At 40.1% G+C, this 23,333-nt stretch overlaps 1 protein-coding gene across 7 annotated transcripts in view; it reads left to right on the top strand.

The window, feature by feature from the left end:
* Positions 1-23,333, top strand: part of CHD1L (chromodomain helicase DNA binding protein 1 like) — a 63,066-nt gene that overhangs the window by 29,391 nt on the left and 10,342 nt on the right. For 4 of the 7 annotated variants that reach the window (XM_008540210.2, XM_070607602.1, XM_008540211.2 and 1 more), the window contains 10 exons: positions 629-725; positions 2,512-2,585; positions 3,808-3,918; positions 6,622-6,736; positions 7,366-7,519; positions 9,474-9,639; positions 14,903-15,051; positions 15,893-16,056; positions 16,610-16,815; positions 17,930-18,028. In XM_008540210.2, coding sequence (XP_008538432.1) covers positions 629-725; positions 2,512-2,585; positions 3,808-3,918; positions 6,622-6,736; positions 7,366-7,519; positions 9,474-9,639; positions 14,903-15,051; positions 15,893-16,056; positions 16,610-16,815; positions 17,930-18,028 — 1,335 coding nt within the window. Of the gene's footprint in view, positions 1-628; positions 726-2,511; positions 2,586-3,807; positions 3,919-6,621; positions 6,737-7,365; positions 7,520-9,473; positions 9,640-14,902; positions 15,052-15,892; positions 16,057-16,609; positions 16,816-17,929; positions 18,029-20,530; positions 20,595-23,333 lie in introns of those variants that run through there. The other 3 variants (XR_011536678.1, XM_070607603.1, XR_011536679.1) reach the window with 3 other exon arrangements.

Genomic DNA, 23,333 nt, shown 5'->3' with positions numbered 1-23,333 from the left:
CAGGTTCCAGCACTTCCACCTTCAGACATATGGCTGCCTGGATCTCTCAGACATCTATTGTGTTATGTATGTCCTCTGTTGGTTTATGAATGTCATTTTCATTGTGTCTTAGTGGGGAGAGTCTAAGGGAAGAGCTCCCTCCACCATGATGCTGACATCACTCCTCTAGATCCTTTTTTTTCAGGAAGCAGTGTGTTGGAAACGTGGATTTTGGAAGAAACTCTCCAGGTTGTTCTAACTGCCAGCTTATTCCTTGATAATTACTAGTTTATACATCTAAGTCTATTTCTTGATTTGTTTTCTGGAGTGAGAGCCTCAAGATTTCAATTTTGGTTTTCTTTGGCCTTTAGCATCTTCCTGTACCTCAGTTTCCTAAAGAGTGAGTTTGTCCCTTGGATAAGCATTTACTAGGCATATTGAGTGTGCCAGGCTCTGTGATTGATGTGAAGCAGCACTGAGATCATCCTGAAAACAAATAATTATAAAATGCCTCAAAGAGGGATGAAACTTGGGCCCATTATCAGTTAGGAACTTGGCCTCTTTCTGTAACCAAGCCATTGGCTTCTCCATTCAGGGAGCCTACCTTGACTGGGGACATCTTGTTGGGACTGGGTTCTTTCTTTTCCAGGTGTGGAACCAGAGCCTTTTGAAATTGGAGACCACCTGATTGAGGCCAGCGGGAAACTTCACCTGCTGGATAAGCTGCTGGCATTCCTGTATTCCAGGTAGGTGGTAGGTTTACATTTTCTGCTCTTGAGTTGGTGACTATTAGAACCAGAATAATGAGCAACTTATTGATTTCTTGAGACTAATTTCAGTTTTCCTTTTCTCAAGACCCTGGTTCAGGTTCTGCCTCTGCAACTACACTCTCCACCCCATTCTATCCTACCCTACCTGAGCTCCTCTATAATCTTTCTTTACTTTCCTGAGTTCCTGCAGCACTTGGGATCCTAATCCAGCACTTGGCAACGCACGACCTTAATCTGCTCTCTGGTTAATTGGTGTGTGTTAACTGTAACACTCCAGCTATATTGTTTAGTTCCATAAGGACCACAGATAACATCAAGCATTTATTTTTTGATTGCCTGCTGGTACCTTGCATTGAATTGGCACATAATGAGGGCTTAGTAAATATTCACTTTTGTTAATCTGTGGGGTTTGATTGCACTCAGGGAGACCTGGGGGACTCTTTCCCAGAGGCTGAGTTGGGCATCAGAAGACCAGGTCACTTCTGGAGACTCTAAAGTTTCAGCTATGCATTCAGCGACCTGGTGTCCCACCTGTACCTGATCCTCTTAGTCCCCAGAGGGAAAGAGGATTCTAGACAAAGCTCAGCTTCCCAAGGACTTCAAAGTTGCCCCTTTGGGACAACTGCCCCAAGAGCACCTTAACCAACCCAAACCCTCTTATTTGGCAAAACCGCCCAACATTAGAAATGTGCAAGTCAAATAATTGCATGTCTTCCTATATTTTATTGGTTCTGATAAATCTGCTATAAGTGTGTTAGAAATGGAGAAGGACCCATAAATATCTTCTGTCTGACCTTTTCATTTCACAGGTGATGAAACAGGCCCAGAGAGGTCATGTGACTTGTCTAGAAGTCACACAGGCAGCAAATGACAGAGATAGGATTAGAATTGAGGTCCTCAACTTCCAGTTCAATGCCTTTTCCACCCTTTTGGGATTAGAGTCTTGAAGGAGTTCTTCATAATTTTTCCTCTTACGCCCATTGCAAGCTCAGATTAAATTAGTTTTCCTAAGGAGAGTATTGTTTTGACAGTGCCATACTTCTTTGTTTGTGGAAACTTAAAATAATGACTGATAACATGGGGCTCTAAGCTTGACTTTATTCTTGACTTAATCCGTTTTGCCTCCACCTTTCTTCTCTCCTCTCCCTATACATAAGTTTTCTCATGCATCCTATGGTATATGGTATGCCACCTGCCCCTTGCTTCTCTAAAGTGATGCTTCTCAGACTTTTCAACCAATATAGCTGTCAACAAGAGGATAATGACGTTACACCCCCAACACAGAACAGCTGTAGATGGCTAACTACAAGCTCTTCAGGGTTTCCAGTTTTCGGTTTTTTTGTGTGTTTGAATTTTGCATTTTATTCTTCACATATCTTTGTTTATTTTGCTGTTAAAATAAAAGTGTGTATTTCTTTTTATTTAGTAAATTGATATTCCAGAAAGAGGTACCTTGGTTATCCTAGGGCTTTCTGTACCCACTGATGCAGTGACACCTGCTCCTAGGAATACCCCCACTCAAGTTTGAGAACTACTGCTCTGAAGGGTACAGCTACATGTGCTAGGATGTATATGGCTATATATCCTTATATAAAGCATTTAGCATTTCTGAGGAAGTCTTCACAAGTGATTATGATATTTATATTTCTGTTTTGTATTTCATTTACTTATAAACTTGTATTCGTTGGTAAGTTTCACCTGAGGGAAATTCACCTGAAATACTCCTGGCGTTGGCAGTTTTTCCTTTTCTTTTTCTTGCCAGGAGCCATCGAGTTCTACTTTTCTCCCAAATGACCCAGATGTTGGATATTCTCCAAGACTATATGGATTATAGAGGTGACATCCCTTGGTCACTATATTGCCCAAGCGTTTTTTAGACTTAACAGTTCAGTAGGTCCATGGAGAGTAATCTGAGATGTGGGGGATGTTACAGAGGAAAGCAGTGAAAGAACATTATTCAGAACCAAAAAAAGAATGAAAGTAACGAGAGAGGTGTGTGACGCAAGGGTGACAGCAGGATAGAGACACATGGGCAGAAATAGGCACACGCATTCTCATCAGTGATTCATTTAAAATTATGGATTCTGGAGAAAATGTGTGCTGCAGAAATGTTGAATGTTTGAAAACGTATAGTAAACAGAGTTTCAGTGACAAGAGCTTTCAGTGTCTTGCAACATTTAGCTCAACTGTTGAGTACTTGTTCAGGATCAGTTGAAAAGGTGAACATTGAAATTAGAGAAATATCACATATCAACCAAGAGAAAAGCAAAGGAAATTTTTTCTATATAGACTATATTGAGTCTAAGCTATTACCTGGGCACTCTGTTTAATGTTTAGTAAGATTTATTTGGGGTGATGGGAAAAGGCTGTGACATTGGTTGATGCTGAGATCAGTGGTGAAGAGGTATGAGCTCCAGAACTTACTGTTTAAAAAATGAATCCAGAGTGGGTCTCTCAGAATCACTTGATGCCCCTCAAGTACTACAGTGTGCCTGTTCCATTGGACACTTGCAGGAAATACCACTGGCATATTGAGGAATCTGCAGATTCACGAACATGGCTTCAGCATATAATTCCCCTTTCGGACATGTGTCTGTGGTGATGGGTGGAAAACCCTGAAGCTTCATTGAAAGGTGCTGCTGGGCCATCCGACAGGCTCCCTCACTAGCTCCCAAGTACTTGTCTTACTGCTTGCATACGTAAGAATTGTGTCTTAGCAACTGGAAGTTTCCAAAAGTGGAAACTACCATACAGTGTGGTCCATAGTGTACTTCAGGGTTGCTTGGGCTAGTCAGAATTGAATATTGACTCTATGAATGCCAAATACATCAACTGCAGGTACTTAAAAAACCCAGAGGCGTAGATGATGGTAGGTCTTTTGTAAAACAATGAAATGTCCTGTAAATTTAGATTTTTCCCATGAGATTTCCCTAAATTAGGAGCATGCCTGTATATGAAAAGGGACAAAATTAGCATTTGATTTTGAGCTGACAATGTCTTATTCTCCAAAGAGTACTTGAAAAGGGTTAATATTTCCCTGTTTTCTTCCTCTGTGAAGGCTACAGCTATGAGCGTGTGGATGGTTCTGTGAGAGGAGAAGAGAGACACCTGGCCATTAAGAACTTTGGACAGAAGCCCATTTTTATTTTTCTCCTCAGTACTAGGGCAGGTAGGCCATGTGGACACTTGACAAAAACAGACAAATAAGGGGTGATGCAGTACTTTTTTACCTCTCAACCGTTAGTGTGTTTTTCCTTAATTCTCTGAAAGGTGAGGTCATACTGGGGAGTATAAAAATGGGGAATTGAGGTAGTTGACGCAAGTTTATCAAGGTACTGGACTTCTAATGTGGTAGTCTTTTCTGTCCAACTTATCTTAAGTTGTCATCTCATCAAAGAAGTAAGGCTGAAACCTGGGGTTTTGGGAAAGTAATTCTAATCTGCGTTGAACTTTGACCTAGGATTGTCCTGAAAGATTTCTAGAGTTTTGTAAAAAGTTTTATTCACGTTCAGTGGAGGCAGCTCTCCTTCCCAACCATGAATTTGGGAAATGAGATAACAACCTGTCTGCTAGGTTATCCTTCCTCCACTAGTAGTTTGGGAATAGTGTTGTAAAAGCTTAATAGAACTCTAGTTAAAAACAAAAAAAAGTGATTATAATGAAATTGCCAGCTTTTTATGATTATTTATGACATTGTCTATATATGACTTAAGTCGTAAATATCATATGATGTTTGTAGTTCTTTACCAGTTACAGAGTGCTTTCGTATACTCTTAAATAATTTGAAATCAGTTCTTGGAGGTGAAATTATTCTTATGTCATGGAGCAACCTTAAATTAGTTTTGAACTTATAGAATCTTAGTTTCATTATCTTATTTTTTGTGGACCTAAATCTTGATGGAATAGATGCTGGAACACTAAAGGGATGTGTGTCCTGTATTAAAGAGAGATCAATATCTTTATAAAAAGAGAGTTCAGTATTATTTGGAAAGCATTTTTTAAGTGCTTAGTACTCGAAGGGTATATAAAAGAAGGGTTAGATGTAGTCCTTGACCATAAGGAGATCGTTTTGGCTGTGTGTGTCTTATCTGTGTATTACAGAGATATGGTCAGATTCATTTGGTCTCACTTCTAAGATCATAGACCGTACTCTGAATCACAGCCATTTTTTTCATGTCATCAGTTGTCCCAGGAGAAACTGGAAGGATCAGGGGAAACACGTCATTAGTGTTGGAAAAACAGCTCTATTTATGCTTTACTGATTTCATCACCTTCACATTCAGAGAGCAGCATTATGTTTGAAACATCTGAAATTAGGAATCTCTGCTTTCCAACTAATCTCCTTGGAGTACTCAGAATCAGTCAAAACAGAGCAGTCTTTCAGGAGCTGAAGCAGTCCTGGACATGAGCCTTTTCCAAACACCAGTTGTCACGTTTGCTATCACTTTTTAGCTGTAGATTTGAAAAATTATCATTTATTTAACAGGTTTCCCTCCAACTTTCAAATATTTCTATGATTGTCATGTTGCCACCAGGTGGCAGTGATAGCTCATGAATGTCCCAAACAAGCATGGAGGTAGCTTATTTATAAAATATCACTGCTTAAAGAAGGCCTGAACTTAGACAACAGCAACCCAAGAAGAAGATAATTTTTATGAAATACACTTTAATGAAATAAATGCCTGAGAGGTGTTATGGTATAGAGAGTAGAAACATGGACTCTGGAGTCAGACCATGGGACTCAATCCTGGCTCCTTCTAGCTGTGCAACCTCTGATAAGTCCCTTAACTTCTCTGTGCTTCCAATTCAACATCTATAAAATAAGGATAATAATGCTAATTACTCATACAGCTGTTGTGAGGATTAAAGGAATTAATATATGTAAAGTGCTTTGAATAGTGCCTGGTAAGTAGTAAGCATAGCACAAGAGTAGCTGGCGTTATTATAAGGTGTAATTTAGCATCTCTCAGTAATCAGTCTTTATTATCTCTTTATTCCAGCTTTAATTTTATATGAAGACTTTAATTAGAGTATTCCCGTCTGACTTGTCTTGAGATCCAGGTTAGCGTCAGTAGCCAGTTTCAAAAGTTCGTCTTTAACTTGGGCTCTCGGAACAAGCCCTTTCAGGCCTGCTTGTTTCTTCAATGAGCTGTAACGACCCTGGCAAGAGGGAGTCGTCTTGTACTTGTTTCCACATTAATCAAAGAGAAGGCTGTAATTTGCCTTCATGGTTCTCTTAATTAATTCCCATAGTCCAGGGAGCCTCCTCAGCCCTTTTCCTGCAGTGCTGAAGAAAGACCAGAAAGTTATCCCATGGAGTGTTCTTGTACTCTGCTTGGTTTTGTTACCTTCTCTTTGATTAATGTGGCAACAAGTACAGAAAAGACAAAGTTTTCTCCCATCAGAGGGAGGTAGTTTCCGGCTCTGCTTCGGAGAGTAATGAATGGCATCTCCTCATCTCATTAATGTGTGTCAAGGATCTTGCTGCCTATTTGTAACTTGCAGTGCATGTTAAGAGCTCTTCTCTCAAGTGTCCACAGCAGAAGACCTCTCTCATATTTAAAACTGTTTTCTGAAAGAGCACGTGTGCTTTTCCACAGACTATTCTAAACAAAATCCAGTCAAGATTTTTAAACAGAAGAGATTTAAAATGGCTTCCTGGCACTAACTTAAGTTTCCGCTTTTGCTACATACCCCTGCTCCCCTCGTTCTTACTCTCGGTAGTGAAATTTTCTCAGGTAGCACTTTGAAGGACGAAGCCACTTGTTTGACTGATACCAGTTAGCAATCTGACCACCATAACCTTGCGTCTATGTTTTCTAGTCCCTAGTCCAGGTGCTGCTTATCACACTCCTTTTTGCCTTGTTTTCAGGTGGAGTTGGCATGAACTTAACGGCAGCAGATACCGTTATTTTTGTTGACAGTGATTTCAATCCTCAGAATGACTTGCAAGCAGCTGCCAGGGCTCACCGAATTGGCCAGAACAAGTGAGAGATTTAAGCATCAGCACTATTCCACTTCCTTGGCTCCTCAGCGCTTCTGGGTTGGGGAGGAAGGTGAAGAATGTGGTCCTGGTGACGGTCCTGAACTGGAGGGCGAGAGACCACTAGGTTTTAGCCCAGCTTTGCTGCTGACTCCTAGAGTAGTGCTGAGCAGGGCACATTCTCATTTCAGACTTGCTGTGCTAAAAAGAAGAAAATCAGATTGTGAAAGGATTGGAAGGAAGCTTCAGATGTTATTTAACTTATTCTTCCTGAGTTAAGGTCTAATTCAGTTAGAAAATAGTTATGTGGTTATGGAGCTAAGCTAAAAAGATAGGTCTTAACTCTTGGACCTGAGGATAGGTTAGATCTTCCTGAGACTTTCCTCTGCCACAGAGAAGAATTTCAATTATGGGCACTTCATCATCCCTTCCTTGACTTTTGGAAAGGTTCAGTGAGAAGTTGAGCCAGACCCCTCTGACAAATGCGCAGGTCCACATACTACAATCTCCCTTTAGTGGTACCTGAACGTGGCATTTTCGGGTTTGTGTCCTTTTAGGTATAGCAGCCTTGCATGCTTGTGCCCATCTTTGCAGACCTTATAGCACACCACTCTTCCTTTGACCTCTGTACAGGTCTGTGAAAGTCATTCGGCTGATTGGCCGAGACACCGTGGAAGAAATAGTCTGCAGGAAAGCAGCCTCAAAACTGCAGCTCACCAACACGATCATAGAAGGAGGCCATTTCACTCTGGGTGCCCAGAAACCCGCAGCTGACGCGGACCTGCAGGTAATGTGGTTGTTCTTCACTTTAGAATATGTCATGATTTATAGTCTATGCTCTCTGTTGATTAGAAAGTAAATAAAAAGAACCAGCATTAGCCACCCACTCTCCCCAGCTACGCATTTGTTCCCTTGCCAGATATACCTGCCATAGGACCTACTGCATGAAAGCAAGGGGTTAAAAGTGATTAGGATACAAAAAAGCAACAGAATATAGAATAACAAGAGTGAGCTTTGGATCCCTCTGGCTTGAATTCAAATCCACGCTTTTTCACTTTTTGACGGTGTAGCTTTGAGCAGGTATCTTAACCTCTCAGACCCACTCTCTGTTTGCTTTTCTAAAAATGAGGATACCACAAGTTACCTCAGAGGACCGTTAAAAGAATTAGATAAAATAAAGAACTCAGCATAATAAATGATGATTAATCCCGTACCTCCACCTTAACCCCAGATCCTTTGACCAGTGATCTTCATACTCAGAGGAGAGTGAATGAGATCAGGAATTCAAAATTATGCCATAGGAAAAATGGTTGAAAGATCTAGAGTTAATTGCTTGAAGAAGGGAATATTGGGTAGGAAACAAAGGCTGGCTTGGAAGACTTCCGAGAAAGCTCTCTTCTGGAAGAGGTGATTAGGGTATTCTATAGGGCCTTTGGGTTAAAATTAGAACCCAAATTATAACATACCCCAGGTTCTTCCACTTTGCCCCAGGGATCAGATTCACCAAAAAATTGGAAAGAAGCCTTCAGATAACAAAACACACAGTAAACATTCCGTAAATGTTCCCTGCATCTGCGTCTGCTTCTCCCTGTTTCAACTGTGTTCTCCCTGCAGGATAATGAACCTGCTTCTCTCTTTCAGGATCCTATACCTCTGAGATTTACCAAACCGTAACCACGTCTTTCATTACTGGATTCTTTTTATCTTACAAATAGAACCAAACAAACTGCTTTCTTCTGAGACAAGGGCTTTGGATTGTTACCCTTGTTTTTGGCAACCAAAGAGATAACTCCTATAGTCTGGATGGGGAATAGATAAGTCAGATATCATAGCCAGAATGTAACCTTCCAGTAACCTTGAGCTGAGCAAGAAGTCCAACAGAGCCCTCTCAAACAGCCAGTGGGCTATGTTCTCCCTAGTATTTGGCTCACAAAGTAGACCATCTAGCGATAATTGACCCAGCCTAAAAGGACAAGATATGAATCAGGAGCTGAGATGTGAATCCAGCTTGGTTCAGAATCTCAGGGTTAGTGCTCAGGGAGGTGCAAAGTTGGAAGTAGGAAACTAAAGCCAGGAAAATGATCTGAACTTTCTGGATGGTTCCTACAGGCCTCAGGAACAGGCTAAGGATTGGAGAGAGAGAAGGGAAGAGAAATAGGACAGGGCACTGCCGGAGAAATATCCAGGAGGAGTAGAATTGAGAAATGGCCTTCAGGTCTAGCGATCAGGAGTTGTTACTGGTCTTTGCAAAGGTGATTTCCATAGAGCACTGTGGTAGGCAACCAAATTGCCAAAGGATAGAAGTCAGTTAATGGTGGAGGTGAAGCACCCTGTGTAGCCTTCCCTTTCCAAGAAGTTTGGCAGTAGGAGAGGTGAGAGAGTAGCTGACTGGGTCTCTGACTTCTCATGTGGCCTCTGGGAATGCCTATGAAAAAGACTGTGAGAAATGCTATAGATAATGTAAGAAATTACTGTTAAACTTCAAAAAAAGTTGGAGGCTAATAAATTTTTTTTGTTAATGAGAGTTACCAAAGTCAACGTCTCTGATCAATATTTATCACCTCTCTGTTTACCCATTATCCAACTACTAAACGGCCCTGTTGGTATCATCTGCCGTGGAGAGAGAAGAAAACCTGACCATCAGGGAACAAATGTGCCTGGTGTCATTACCTAGCAAATCACTGATATTCCAATGTTTGATTTCATGAGAACTAACTGGACTTTTGTTTTCTCCAATCAAGTTGAGTGAGATACTCAAATTTGGTTTGGATAAACTGCTGTCCTCTGAGGGGAGCACCATGGATGATATAGACCTGGAGTCTATCCTGGGAGAAACAAAAGATGGTCAGTGGGTCTCTGATGCCTTGCCTACAGCAGAAGAAGGAAGCAGAGAACAAGAGGAAGGAAGTAAGTTGAGAATAAGAGTAGAGCAAATGGCATAGCCGCCCCAAGCTAAAACATCAGTGAGACAGGTCCCCACGGAAGGTCTTGGATACTGTTGCCTGGGACATCTTTTTCCTACCCAGCCCTATTCTCATTTGGGCACACTGTTTAGTTAAGACTTACTTGGTCCAAGAACTCTTCCTAGACTGACTGGAAATCGTCTGACATTTCCCTTGTAGCTGAACTTTGTGCCAAATTTGTTTTTCTTTCTTTTTTTTTTAATTTTTATTTTTGTTTTTATGGCAGTAACATTGGATTATAACGTTATATAACTTTTAGATGTACATCATAATATATTTCGAACTGTGTAGATTACATCATGTTCACACCCAAAGACTAATTAATCCATCACCACACATATGTGCCGAAACACCGCTTTCCCCCTCTTTCCTCCCTCCTTCCCCTAACCATCAATCCAATCTCTCTTGCTATGTGTTTGTTTGTTGTTTTTATCTTATACTTATGAGTGAGATCATATGGTATTTGACTTTCTCCCTCTGATTTATTTCACTTAGCATAATACCCTCAAGGTCCATCCATATTGTCACAAATGGGTGGATTTTGTCCTTTCTTGTGGCTGAGTAGTATTCTATTGTGTATGTATACCACATCTTCTTTATCCATTTGTCCCTTATGGGCACCTAGGTTGCTTCCAAGTCTTGGTTATTGTGAATATTGCTGTAATGAACATAGGGGTGTATGTATCTTTATGCATTTGTGTTTCTAGTTCTTTGGATAAATACCCAGCAGTGGAATGGCTGGATCATATGGTAGTTCTATTCTTAATTTTCTGAGGAAACTCCATACTGTTTTCCATAGTGTCTGCACCAGTTTATACTCCCACCAGCAGTGTACCAGGGTTCCCTTCTCCACGCGTCCTCTCCAACACCTGTTGTTTCCTGTCTTGTTAATTATAGCCATTCTGACTGGAGTGAGGTGATATCTCATTGTAGTTTTGATTTGCATTTCCCTGATAGTATTGATGTTGAACATGTTTTCATGTACCTGTTGGCCATCCATATATCTTCTTTGGAGAAATCTCTATTCAGATCTTTTGCCCATTTTTTAATTGGGTTGTTGGTTTTTGTGTTGTTCAGACATATGAGTTCTTTGTGTGCTTTGGATATTAACCCCTTATCTGATAGATGGTTTGCAAATATCTTCTCCCAATTGTTAGGTTGTCTTTTCGTTTTGTTGATGGTTTCCTTTGCTGTGCAGAAGCTTTTTCGTTTGATGTAGTCCCATTTGCTTATTTTTTATTTTGTTTCCCTTGCCCGGTCAGACATGGTACTTGAAAATATGCTGCTAAGACCGATGTCAGAGAGCTTGCTGCGTTTCATGGTGTCAGGTCTTACATTCAAGTCTTTAACCCATTTTGAGTTGATTTTTGTGCACAGTGTAAGATGATGGTCTACTTTCATTCTTTTGAATGTGGCTGTCGAGTTTTCTCAGCAACGCTTATTGAAGACTTGGCTCCCTTGTCGAAAATTAGCTGTCCATATATGTGTGGGTTTATTTCCGGGCTCTCGATTCTGTTCCATTGATCTATGCATCTGTTTTTGTGCCAGTACCATGCTGTTTTGGTTACTATGGCTTTGTAGTATATTTTGAAATCAAGGAGTGTGATACCTCCAGCTTTGTTTTTTCCTCAGGATTCCTTTGGCTATTCGGGGTCTTTTGTTGTTCCATATAAATTTTAGGATTCTTTGTTCTATTTCTGTGAAAAACGTTGTTGGAACTTTGATAGGGATTGCATTGACTCTATAGATTGCTTTAGGAAGTATGGACATTTTCACTACGTTGATTCTTCCAATCCAAGAGCACAGAATATCTTTCCGTTTCTTTGTGTCTTCTTCAGTTTCTTTCAACAATGTTTTATAGTTTTCGGTGAACAGATCTTTTGCCTCCTTGGTTAAGTTTATTCCTAGGTATTTTATTCTTTTTCTTGGCAGTTGTAAGTGGGATTGTATTCTTAATTTCTCTTTCTGCTACTTCATTGTTAGTATATAGAAACGCAACCTCTTTTTTGTATGTTGATTTTGTATCCTGCAACTTGACTGCATTCATTTATTATTTCTAAAAGTTTTTTAGTAGATTCTTTAGGGTTTTCTATATATATAAAATCATGTCATCTGCAAATAGACAGTTTCACTTCTTCTTTTCCAATTTCGATCCCTTTTATCTTTTTCTTGCCTGATTGCTCTGGCTAGGACTTCCAACACTATGCTAAAGAAGAGTGGTAACAGAGGGCATCCTTGTCTGTGAACCAAATTGATGATGTTGGAATTGTTATCCTTGTTGATCTGTATAGTTTTTACAGAATATGCAAAAAGTTTGGAATTTAGGCACCTGGCATTATTCTACAGGACACTGCTCTTTGGCTTTTCTCGTATTTTAGATTTTTTAATATTAGTATCCTGTGTTTATTATTCCAGTACTCTTTCTTGTTTTCTGCTTTTTAATTGTATCCTGTCCTCATTTCAGGGATATAATGTCCTTTCTGAGCATATTTTTATAGCTTTTAAAAAGTATTCCAGGGTGGATATTTATTATATCTTTTTAAAAAGTATTCCTGTGTTCCGGGTGTTGACTCTCTTTCCTCCTATTGCTGCTGCTTCTTCCTTTTTCCAGATTTGTTTTAGAATCTCTTGTTCTTGTTGGTAGTTTTCCTGGACTATTTTGTGTCCTCTGGCTGTCTGTTCATGTGTGCCAGTGATGTGCCAAAGCTGATGGGCTGCTTGTCCTGAGCAGGTACGTGGGCTCTTGGTCCTTATTGCAGCGTTGCTGGTTGGTGAGCTGGCTTTCACATTGAGCGGGTCTTCCCAGATGTCTGTATATTTGAAGTCTTTTTACTGGGCCACTCAGTTTCTCCAGAGATGAATCCTTTAATATCATTCTTGGCAGAAGTAGGGTAGGGGTTGGAATAACCCTGTTTGCCTAAATTGAAGAGACAACATGAGTCAAGTGTTCATGGCACTCCCGTTATTTGGTGTGCAGAATTTCTCTCAGTTCCCCCACTGTGTGGTACCTTGTCCTTGTAAGTCCTAAGCTTTTGGAGGATTTTAGAGTCTCTATTCTCATAATCACCCTTTGACTAGGCACCTGTGTTTTGCTTCCACTGTTCTTAATCTGTTATCATTAGTCCAGCCACTTTCCATTTTCTAAAGTGTTGAACTTTTCATCCACTGTTGCCTCCTATATCATTTTTGTGTGTGTGTGTGTGTGTGAGGAAGATCCTCCCTGAGCTGACATCTGTTGCCAATCCTCCTCTTCTTTCCACTTGAGGAGGATTAGCCCTGAGCTATAACATCTGTGCTAATCTTCCTCGACTTTGTATGTGGGATGCTTCCACAACAAGGCTGAGGAGTGGAGTAGGTCTGCACCTGGGATCCAAACCAGCAAACCCAGGCTGCCGAAGTGGAGCGCATGGAAATTTAACCACTTGGCCACAGGGCTGGACCCTCATATATCTTTTTAAAATCCCTGTATTACCATTTAGTGGTGACATTTTGATTACAGTAAATGCTGAAGCTTGCACCCATTTCAGCACTCATCTAAATTAACTTCAGCCTATTTTTGTAGCATTTACTAGAAAAAAATTTCACTGTTTTCCAGAAAGATAATTAGAATTTTTTTGGCAGTTTGACTAACTGAGAAATATATTTTTTCAGGCAGTCCAGCTGCCGGAAGAGATTTTCCAGTTGTATTAAAACTTGGAATTTTGTCTTTGATCCGTGAGAACCTATGTTCACTCTGTGGTAGATGGTACCTCTGGTGGGATGTAGATGAGGGTCTAGGTGTGTGGTCTCCAACCTCCCCTTGACTGCAGAGTGATGACAGGGAGCACAATTAAAAAGAGTATAAGTAAATGTGAAAGACTGGTAATTAAAGTAGCCCCAATCAAAATTAAATAAAAAACAGGGTTGCTTTATCTTGAATGCAAGGGTTTCTTTATGTTTGTAAGTTGAGGATTGCATGCAATATGAAGCTACATATGTTGATCATATTTGACACTTCTCGGTTCTTTATTTTTTTCCACTTGTTGATAGAACACGTCATTGAAAGCCCCCTGCTGATTTAATTAGCAAATGCTAATTAGAATTACAGCTGGTTGGATTTGGGTACAAGTGTGAAGCAGTTGATCTCTTGAGAATGAAAATGTTTGCTTTCGTTCTCTCTAGAGAAAACATACTTATAGCTGATCTCATAATGTTGTGAAAATATATTTTTTGTTAACCTGCTATTAAATATGCTTCACTTCAGAATCGTTCTCTCACCTCTCTGTGCTTGCTAGTATCAGCTTGTCACGGTTTCTCTTTAGCAGTGATTCATGATCTTGGCAGATCACTCAACTTTTTTGAGCCTTTGTGTCCTCATCTGTAAAATGGTGCTGTTATTGTCTGCTTTGCTTTTTAAATAGTTGCAAAAATCAAATGTGATAATAGACTTGAAAGTACTCTAATAGCAGAAAATGCTTTACAAGGTTACACTATTGTCATTACTGTAATCATTATTTGCTGGCCTGTTATCTCTCCCTCCTTCTATATACAGTAATATACTGAAAAGAGCACACGGGCCTTAAAGTCAGAAAATCCTGCCTTCTTCATTTATTACTCGTGAGCATTGGAGAGTCCCTTAATCCCTGTTTGAGCCTCAGTTTTCTCTTTCTTAAGTGGGCTTAGTTATATTAGGATTGTGGTGAGGCTCATGAAGATGCTTCATGAGATCTGTAAAAAATATTGTAAATCTAAGGGATTATTTTTGTGATTCTCATTTTCTCAGATTTGCCGCTTGTTCCTTTAATATTACAGAGAAGCAGGGAAAGAGTTGAGTATTAAAAGTGTGTTTGGAATAAAGAAGTATGTTCTCAGTTACCTTTAACTAGGTGATCTTACTGTCAGTGAGATTTATACTGAGGGATAGTGTGCAATGAATGAGTGATCCAAGACTCCACAGGGTGGAATATCCAGCAGAGACTCCCAGACGGTTTAGAGAGGGACCGAAAAGGCTTTAGCCGTGCTCTGTCCTTTGAAAAGTAAATGTGTGAGATCCCCATGTGGATCCCAAACCCATCAGTGTCAGTGGGATCAGAAATGCAACACCTTCTTCACAAGATAGTCTTAGCCCATGTGGAATACAGGCTGTTTGCCCTGGTTATTGCTTTGAATAGAATTAATCCATTTTTCTTTAGTATCTAACATTTCTCTTTTGTGTTTTATGTTCTTAGAAAACCATATGTACTTATTTGAAGGTAAAGATTATTCTAAGGAGCCTAGTAAAGAAGATAGACAATCATTTAAGCAACTGGTAACTCTTCAGAAAACCCTTCTGGAGGAAACTAGTCAAGAGGGCCGGTTACTCCGAAATAAAGGCAGTGTAAGAACTATTGATTTATGTAAAAGAATAAATTTTTCCAAACTCTCATCCTAAGAGAACCAAAAATGATTCTGGAGTGATTTATTAAGAAATAAGTATGTAAGTATTTGTTGAAATGTATATATAATTCACTGTACTTTTTATACATAGTATAAAAACTATGTAAAAGGTTGGCAGAAAAAATGTTAACAAGGGAAGAGTATTTTACCATTTAATGCACTTGAAAGCAGCCGTGTCAATCTAGGACATCCTGAAGAGATCACTGTATTATCACCAAAATACCATACTTTGCTGCTAATAATTGTAACCCTATAGCACGCAAGCAGATGGCAGTCATAAACAATATGTAATAGCCACAGTATTTGGCACTTAGTATGTGCTTGTTAAATTCCAGCTGTCATTAAGATAATCATCATGTTGAAATATTCTGTTTAAGAAAGAATTATGTAATACATTGTAGGAGGATTTCCATTAAAAATGGTTAAACCTAAAATGGCATCCTGCTGGGCATACTTTCAATTAAAAAAATGTTAGTTTTCTGAAGTACCTTTTTTCTAATGAAATTAATTAAAATGGCATATTGTGTACCAAGCACGTCAGTGCTTTGCTTGATTTTAGAGCACAATATCCTAGTCACCATGCATATGAGATACATAATATGAACAGTAAATTGAAATGTCTTGCCACCACTTCCTACCATGCAAGGTGTCTTGGAGATGCAGTGTTTTATGAAATATTCAGCATGTTGCTTCCATACAGATTGTGTTTAGGAACAAATGAAACTCATGAAGGAACTGGCTGTCCCCAACCTTCCTGATTATAGATCTTATTCTTCCTACAGGTTCTCATCCCAGGCCTTGTGGAGGGCTCTACCAAGAGGAAGCGAATTCTGAGCCCAGAAGAGCTGGAGGACAGGAGGAAGAGAAGACAAGAAGCAGCAGCCAACAGAAAGAGACTAATGGAGGAGAAGAAAAGGAAAAAGGAAGAAGAGGAACATAAGAAAAAGTATGTGTGATCAAAAAAGTGTTAATTGATTGTATTGTTAATAAAAATGAGGGTCACAATTGATAAAGGAATCGTTCTTGTATACTGAGTCCACAGTTGAACATCACTTTAAAATTCCAGAAAACTTCTATAAAGCTAGTAGTTCCTACTGGTAATAGAATACTTTTCTAAAGATTAAACTTTAACCTTAGCAGTCAGTCTACTTAAGTGAAAAGTCCTGAGTGCCTAAGGCAGAGAAGATGCATTCAGTTGAAGCAAGAAAATTTTAAGATTTTATTGTAGCTGTCTGACAAAGAGTGGTTTACTTGAACTTTTAGTAACATTCTTAAAAACAGGGACATCCGATGGCTGCTCATTACTGAAGTAACGTCAGGTGGCATTTAAGCTAATCAATGGGACTTGTTTGTTTACAAATAGGCAGAAAACCTCAAATCAAAGTGAGCTTCTGATTGCATTTCCACTTGACACTGTTTGTGAATAGCAGTACAAAATGTGCTCCAAGGGACATTGGGATAGGCCTGGTTAATTTCCTTTTCTCTCTGGCCTGTTGAAGGATGGCCTGGTGGGAGTCCAACAGTTACCACTCCTTCTGCCTGCCTTCCAAGGATAGCGAACCAGAGGACCTAGAGGATGGGGAAGATGAGAGCCCTGTCCATCTGGATTATGAAGACCCAGGCTCGACCTCCATCAACTATGTTAGTGGTGACGTCACCCACCCACAGGCTGGGGCAGAGGATGCTGTCATCGTGCACTGCGTAGGTAGGAGAAGTGGTACAGGCCTGGGGTGGGTTCCTCAATTTTTATGGTGCCAAAAACTGGGGAGGATGTGGCAGAACGCTGACATAGGGGTGTTTGATGGGCGCAGTGCAGCCTAAGAAAGGTAGACTTTAGAATTTGGAGACTTGGGTTTGACCCTTGGCTCCCTTGTTGACCCGACTGAGTAACCCAGCCTCCCTGTACCTCAACTTCATTATCTGTATAATGGGGTAACACTGCCCTATTCTCTGCACAAGGTTTTTAAGAGGGTGAAAGGAGGCAACATCTATAAGATAAATGAATTCGCTGAGAAAAAGCAAAATTCCAGTCATGTTCCACCCTCATGACCTTTGCACTTTTTACCACCTCTGCCTGGAACCCTCTTTCCCTGACAGCCACATCAAGCATTGTTCAAATGTCTGTGTCTCAGAGAGGTCTCCCCTGATTGCCTCAAATAAAACAGATGCCTCTATTATTCTCTATCCCTTTCCTACCTTATTTTACTTTATTACACGTATCACCACCTGACATATTATGTATGTATTTGTTTATTTGACTATCTCATTACGCTAGAAAATAAGCTTCATGGGATTTTTTTCTTTTTGTCACCTGCTATAACCCTAGTGCCGAGAACAGTGCCTGACAAGTAATACATGCTAACAAATATTTGTAGAATGATTGAATGAATGAGCAGAAATAAAAGGTGCTCACCAGCTATGATAGTGCCAACTTGAATACATCATTAACCTTTCCTGTTGTTCATCTTTACAATGAAAGTTGTGTGCGGTTGTATTACCAGTGCTTCAGCTCTCTCTGTTATATCTTCCATCCATCCTTCCTCAGTCATGTCCCAGGAATTACAGGAGTACCACAGAGATTTTGCTCTTTCAGAGCACACCTTTTTTTAATGCTTTCCTGTTATGATGGCCAGGTATATTCCAGAAAACCTAAACATATTTGAGAAGTCCAACCTGTGATATTCCTAGGAGATTAGATAGTTTTTTCTTCCCTTTGAAAAATCATTCTTCTGCAAGTCTATTTGGTGTACCATTATTTTTTTAAATCGTGGACTGGACTTTTCCTCCCATAGACAAAAATTTTCTTTTTCTTCTCTCAGATGATTCTGGCCGCTGGGGCCGAGGTGGTTTATTCACAGCTCTGGAAACACGATCTGCTGAGCCAAGAAAAATATATGAGCTGGCTGGGAAAATGAAAGGTAAGAAGCAAAGCAAAGAATGGTTAGGGCTGGAATAAGAGAAGAGAGGACACTTAGGACAGGCATCATGTGGGTTAAAAAGCACTAGATAAGGAGTTGGAAGAGCTGGTTGGATTCTGAATTCTGTCATCAGTTACCTACTTATGTGACTTCGAGGCAGTCCCTTGCCATCCTTCTGCCTGTTTTCTCATTTCTAATTTGTAAGTAATATTTGTTCCACCTACTCATGAGACTCTAATTAGGATAATGAATGTGCAAGTATTTTGATAAATGTCCATCTCTGCGTGCATTTTAAAGTATTGGCATGAAGGTCATTTCATTGTTTACCTGACTCACCCCACCTTTGTAAGGGAATATCTCACCAAAATGTCAGACCTGTGGGAGAGAAATCAGACACACCGTTAGAATGCTAACAAGAGCTCAGGTTGGGTGCTGAGGGGAAGGATTAGGAAGTTAACCACAGGCTGGGGTACAACACTCGCTGGAGACAGAAATAAAGCTGTTCAGGGCTAGGAAACTTGGGAGGCTGGACAGTGATCTCCCTCAGCATAGAGAAGGGGAAAGGGTACCTTCTTTTATGTGCAGAAATCAAAAAGTGGTAGGAGGAGTAAAATTATTGTGATCATTTCTTTGGGACTTGAGAGGCCAAAGTACCTTGTCTAGGAGAGAAGGACCCTTCAGATTTCTTAGAGATTGGTTTTTCCTAATTCTTCTGCCCAGTTCTCTATGGTGGAAAGGGATGTAAGGACTTAGAGTGAATTCTCTTTCTACTAAAACAGATTACTGAAAGAAGGGTTCAATATGTGTTAAAATAATTAACCCAGATCTAGATATTGATTGGGCCATTGGAAAGGCAGAGAGTTCAGGATAAGTCAGAGCTAGAGATCCAGACTGAGGAATCCCTATTTGGATCCTTGTTTGAAACTGTGAGGGACATAGGACAGAGAAATGAGAAGACAGAGAACAGAAAATGGAAAACACCTCCGCTTAGGAGCAGAGGCAGGAAGGGGAGACAGAACGAATTGCCAGATAAATAAGAGAACCTTGAGAGTGTAGTATTTTGAGGTACAAGGGAGGAGAGGATTTCAAGAAAAGGTCTGCATTTTCAAACACTGAAGTCAGGATGAGAATTAGGAAAAGGCCATTGGATTTGCCCCAAGGCAGTCACATGCTCTTGGAACACTTTGAGGACAGTGTGAAGACTAAACCCTGGGTGCACACAGTTAAGGTATAAGTGGTCACTAAGAAAACAGAGGGGAGTGAGTACTCTTCTTCGGAAGGATTGAAATAGGGGAGCAGGGTAGATGAAAGTGTGGGCTAGAATTACCAGAGAGGGCTTCATGGAGATGGTGAATGTTATCTTGGCCCTGGAAAGATGGGTTGAATTTAAGCAGGTGGAGAGAAATGGCAAGAGGATCCCTAACTTGCATCTCTTTCTTTCAGTATTCCCACAAGTCCTACCATCCCCAGTACAGGGTATTGAATGACCCAGGCAGTTACAGAGTGAATGTGTTTGGGGGATGGTGCATAGGCCAGGCAAGCCAGAGTAGAGGGTTTAGGCTGAGGAATGGAGTAGAGTTATATTTTAAAGAGAGATTTGGGCCAGATTATGGAAGATTTTATATGGCTTGTCCTGGGAGATGCCATTCTAAGCAGGACCTTATCCAATGGGTAGTGACTAATCATTTGGGAGATTTGAGTAGAAGAATGTCATAGCAGAGCCAGTATTTTAGAATGACTTAAGAGATTAGGGTGTGCAGGGTGGTTTAAGAGGACAAAAGATTCAAACTGAAGCATGTAAAGCCATAGAATTATTTTAGCACATTTTTCTAGAGCATCAGTTTGATTTGATTTGGATGAGGCAGGTATACAAGTAGATATAGATATAGTAGTATGCAATATTTGAATGGTTTAAAACAATCATAAGACTTCTAAAGGAATTTTAACTTCGTAGCGCTCTCTCTTTCCTGTCCCCCCAGATGCCTCTGGGTTTTGCTTTCACTCTCCAATGCCTGCAGGATTACTTTGTAGGTAACATTTAAGGGGCACTGAATTAGATGATCATAAAAATTCAGGAGTGAAGGGCATGACACTGGCTTCGTGGCAATGTAAGACATCACTCCTTTTTATCCCCCTTTTTAATCACCAAATTAGGTATCCATACACAAACAAAAGCACCTTGGTGGGTCTTTGGGGACCTAGCACCTTACTCCAAGGGACCCAAGAGGAATCTTGCCCACCAGCTCAGCCAGTAAGAGACAGACAAACCTCCATGTGGGCTGCAGAGCTAGTGAAACTCCTTCTTGCCACCATCAGGCAAAAATCAGGTGAATGCTGACCCGAGCAGTTACTCACACCTGAGACAGAACTTGTAGAAGTCTAGCCTTCCCAAAGGGAGACTCCAACATATTGTTGGAGAAAAAGAAAAAGATATGAGTTTGATCACAGTGGAGGTTTGGAGGATAAGAGAAACTTTCTCAGTGCTGTCCCCTTTACCCCAAGGAAACACTGAACAGAGCTGATTTATCTGGTGAAGGCAGCCTCTCCTGCAAGGAAAAGGGAAGTGGTGAGTGAGAACCCAGCTGTCCTGGCCAGGCAGGACATAATTAGAGAAACCCGTTTGTCTCCACCAGCACTCAGAGTGCTGGTACTAAGGTGAGAGCTCTATGACTGGGGAGAGGAAGGATACTGGGAAAGAGGCAGGTAAGAATTTCAAACAGCATCAAAGGGATTGTGCTCAGGAGGAAGTTCACCCATGAGCCTCTGGGAATACCAACCCTGGGGAGCTCCTTACTGGGCCCCCGGGTACCCCCAGTGCCCTGAATGCTAAACCCACACCTCCCTTGACTCTGCTGCTGGCTTCTGAGTGTGTCTGTGTGAGCACACTCAGAAAACAGGCCATGGTTGGTGGGCAAGGAATAAACTACAAACTTGAGCTATAGCTCCAACTGTTCGAAGGCAAAAGAGAGATTTCCAATAGCCAGCATGGTGAATTGTAAGAACCAGAGAAGACGCAAAAGCTTAAAATTTAGCCACAAGAGAGAGCAAGAAGAGTGGAGGAGGTACACCTCACAATAACAATACCATAGAACACAACACCCCTCTGCAGAAGGCAACAAGCAGAGTTAAAGACATGTCTGCTATTTCAAATGTGAAAGCACCAGCGCGTAACTATGAGGAATGTGAAAAATCAAGAAAATGACAGTTCTCCAGCAACCAAGTTCAAAAGCACAGAGTATCGTGATCTAAACTGATAAAGAATTCAGAATAGTTATGAAGAAATTTGAGTTACAAGAAAACTCAGAAAGGCAATTCATTGAAATCTGGAATAAAACATATGAACAAAATGAGTTCTTTTCCAAAGAGAATGAAATTATAAAAAAAAAAAAAGAATTCTGGGGCTGAAGAATTCAATGAATGAGATGAAGAATGCAATAGAGAGCAGCTGTAATAGGGCCAACAATGTGGAAGAAAGAATAAGTGACTTGGAAGATAGGAGTTTTGAAATAACACAGAAGAGATGAAAGAATAGAGATTTTTTTAAAAGAGCGAAGAAAGCGTACATGAGCTATGGGATTGGATAAAAAAGACAAATATCAGAATAAGCAGGCTTCCAGAAGGAGAAGAGAGGGAGAAGGGGGCAGAAAGTTTATTTAAAGAAATATTAGCTGAGAACTTTCCCAAACTGGGGAAAGACTTGGACGTACAAGTTCATGAAACTAGTAAGTCACCTTATTATGTCAATGCAAAAAGACCTTCCCCAAGGCACAGTGTAATGAAATTGTCAAAAATCAATGATAAAGAAAGAATCTTAAAGGAAGCCAGGGGAAAAAAGAACATAACCTAAAAGGGAACCCCCATTAAGCTATCAGATTTCTCAGCAGAAAGTTGATAGGCCAGGAGAAAGTGGAATGACATCTTCAAAGTGTTAAAAGAGAAAAATTGCCAACCAAGAATACTGTATCTGGCAAAGTTATCCTTCGGATGTAAAGGAGAAATAAAGACTTCCAGACAGGCAAAAGATGAGAGAGTTTACCATCACTAGACCTCCTATGCAAGATGCTGAAAGGAGTAAAGGTGAAAAATAGACTTAGAAAACTGTCACTGTATCTTAGTTATGGTGCGTTAAGCACTCAACTATAGTATAAGGGTTAAAAGAAAAGAGTAGTAGAAATAACCTAGCTGTGATAAATTGTTAATGAATATACAACATAAAAAGAAGTAAATTGTGACAGCAATAATATAAAAGGGGAGCCTTTATAGGCGGTTGGACATAAGTTGCTATCAGCTTAAAATGGACTGTTTTATCTATAAGATGTTTTTGGTAAGCCCCATGGTAACTGCAAAGCAAAAACCTAGAGCAGATTCATAAGAGAAGAAGGGGAAGCAGAGCCTGCCACCACAGAAAATAACCAATTTGCAAAGGTAGACAGAAACAGAGGGAAAAAGAAAGACTGGAACTACAAAACAACTAGAAAGCAATTAACATGGCATTTGTAAGTACTTATATGTCAATAATTACTCTAAATGTAAATGGATTGAATTCACCAAGCAAAAGGCATGGAGTGTCTGGATGGATAAAAAGACCCAACTATTTGCTGCCTACAAGAGATCAACCTGAGCCTTAAAGACACACACAGGTTCAAAGTGAAAGGATGGAAAAAGATCCTCCATGCAAGTAGAAGCCAAAAGAAAGTGTGAGTAGCTATACTTATCAGATAAAATAGACTTTAAGCCAAAAATGGTAACAAGAGACAAGGAAAGTCATTATATAATGATAAAGGGATCCATCAATCAAGAAGATATAACAATAGTTTATGAGCATCCAACATTGGATCACCTATATATATTAAGCAAATATTAACAGATGTGAAGGGAGAAATAGACAACACAGTAATAGTAGAGGACTTTATACCCCACTTTCAGTAATGGATAGATCATCCAGACAGAAAATCTATAGGAAATTATGGGCTTGGACCACATCTTACACCAAATCAACCTAATAGATATCTGTAGAGCATTCCATCAAACAGCAGCAAAGTACACATTCTTCTCAAGTGCACATGGAACATTTTCAAGGATAGGTCATATAGTAGGGCACAAAACAAGTCATAGCAAAATAAGAGGATTGAAATCGTACCAAGTATCTTTTCTGGCCACAATGGTATGAAACTAGAAATCAACAACATGGGGAAAGCTGGAAAACCTACAAATATTTGAAAACTAAATAGCACACAGCACACTTCTGAACAACTAATGGGTCAAAGAAGAAATCTAAAGGGAAACCAAAGAAACCCTCAGAACA

Source organism: Equus przewalskii, unplaced genomic scaffold (assembly GCF_037783145.1).
Source record: "Equus przewalskii isolate Varuska unplaced genomic scaffold, EquPr2 ChrUn-12, whole genome shotgun sequence".
Classification (NCBI taxonomy): domain Eukaryota; kingdom Metazoa; phylum Chordata; class Mammalia; order Perissodactyla; family Equidae; genus Equus; species Equus przewalskii.
This window is presented reverse-complemented; position numbering and strand designations above follow the sequence as displayed.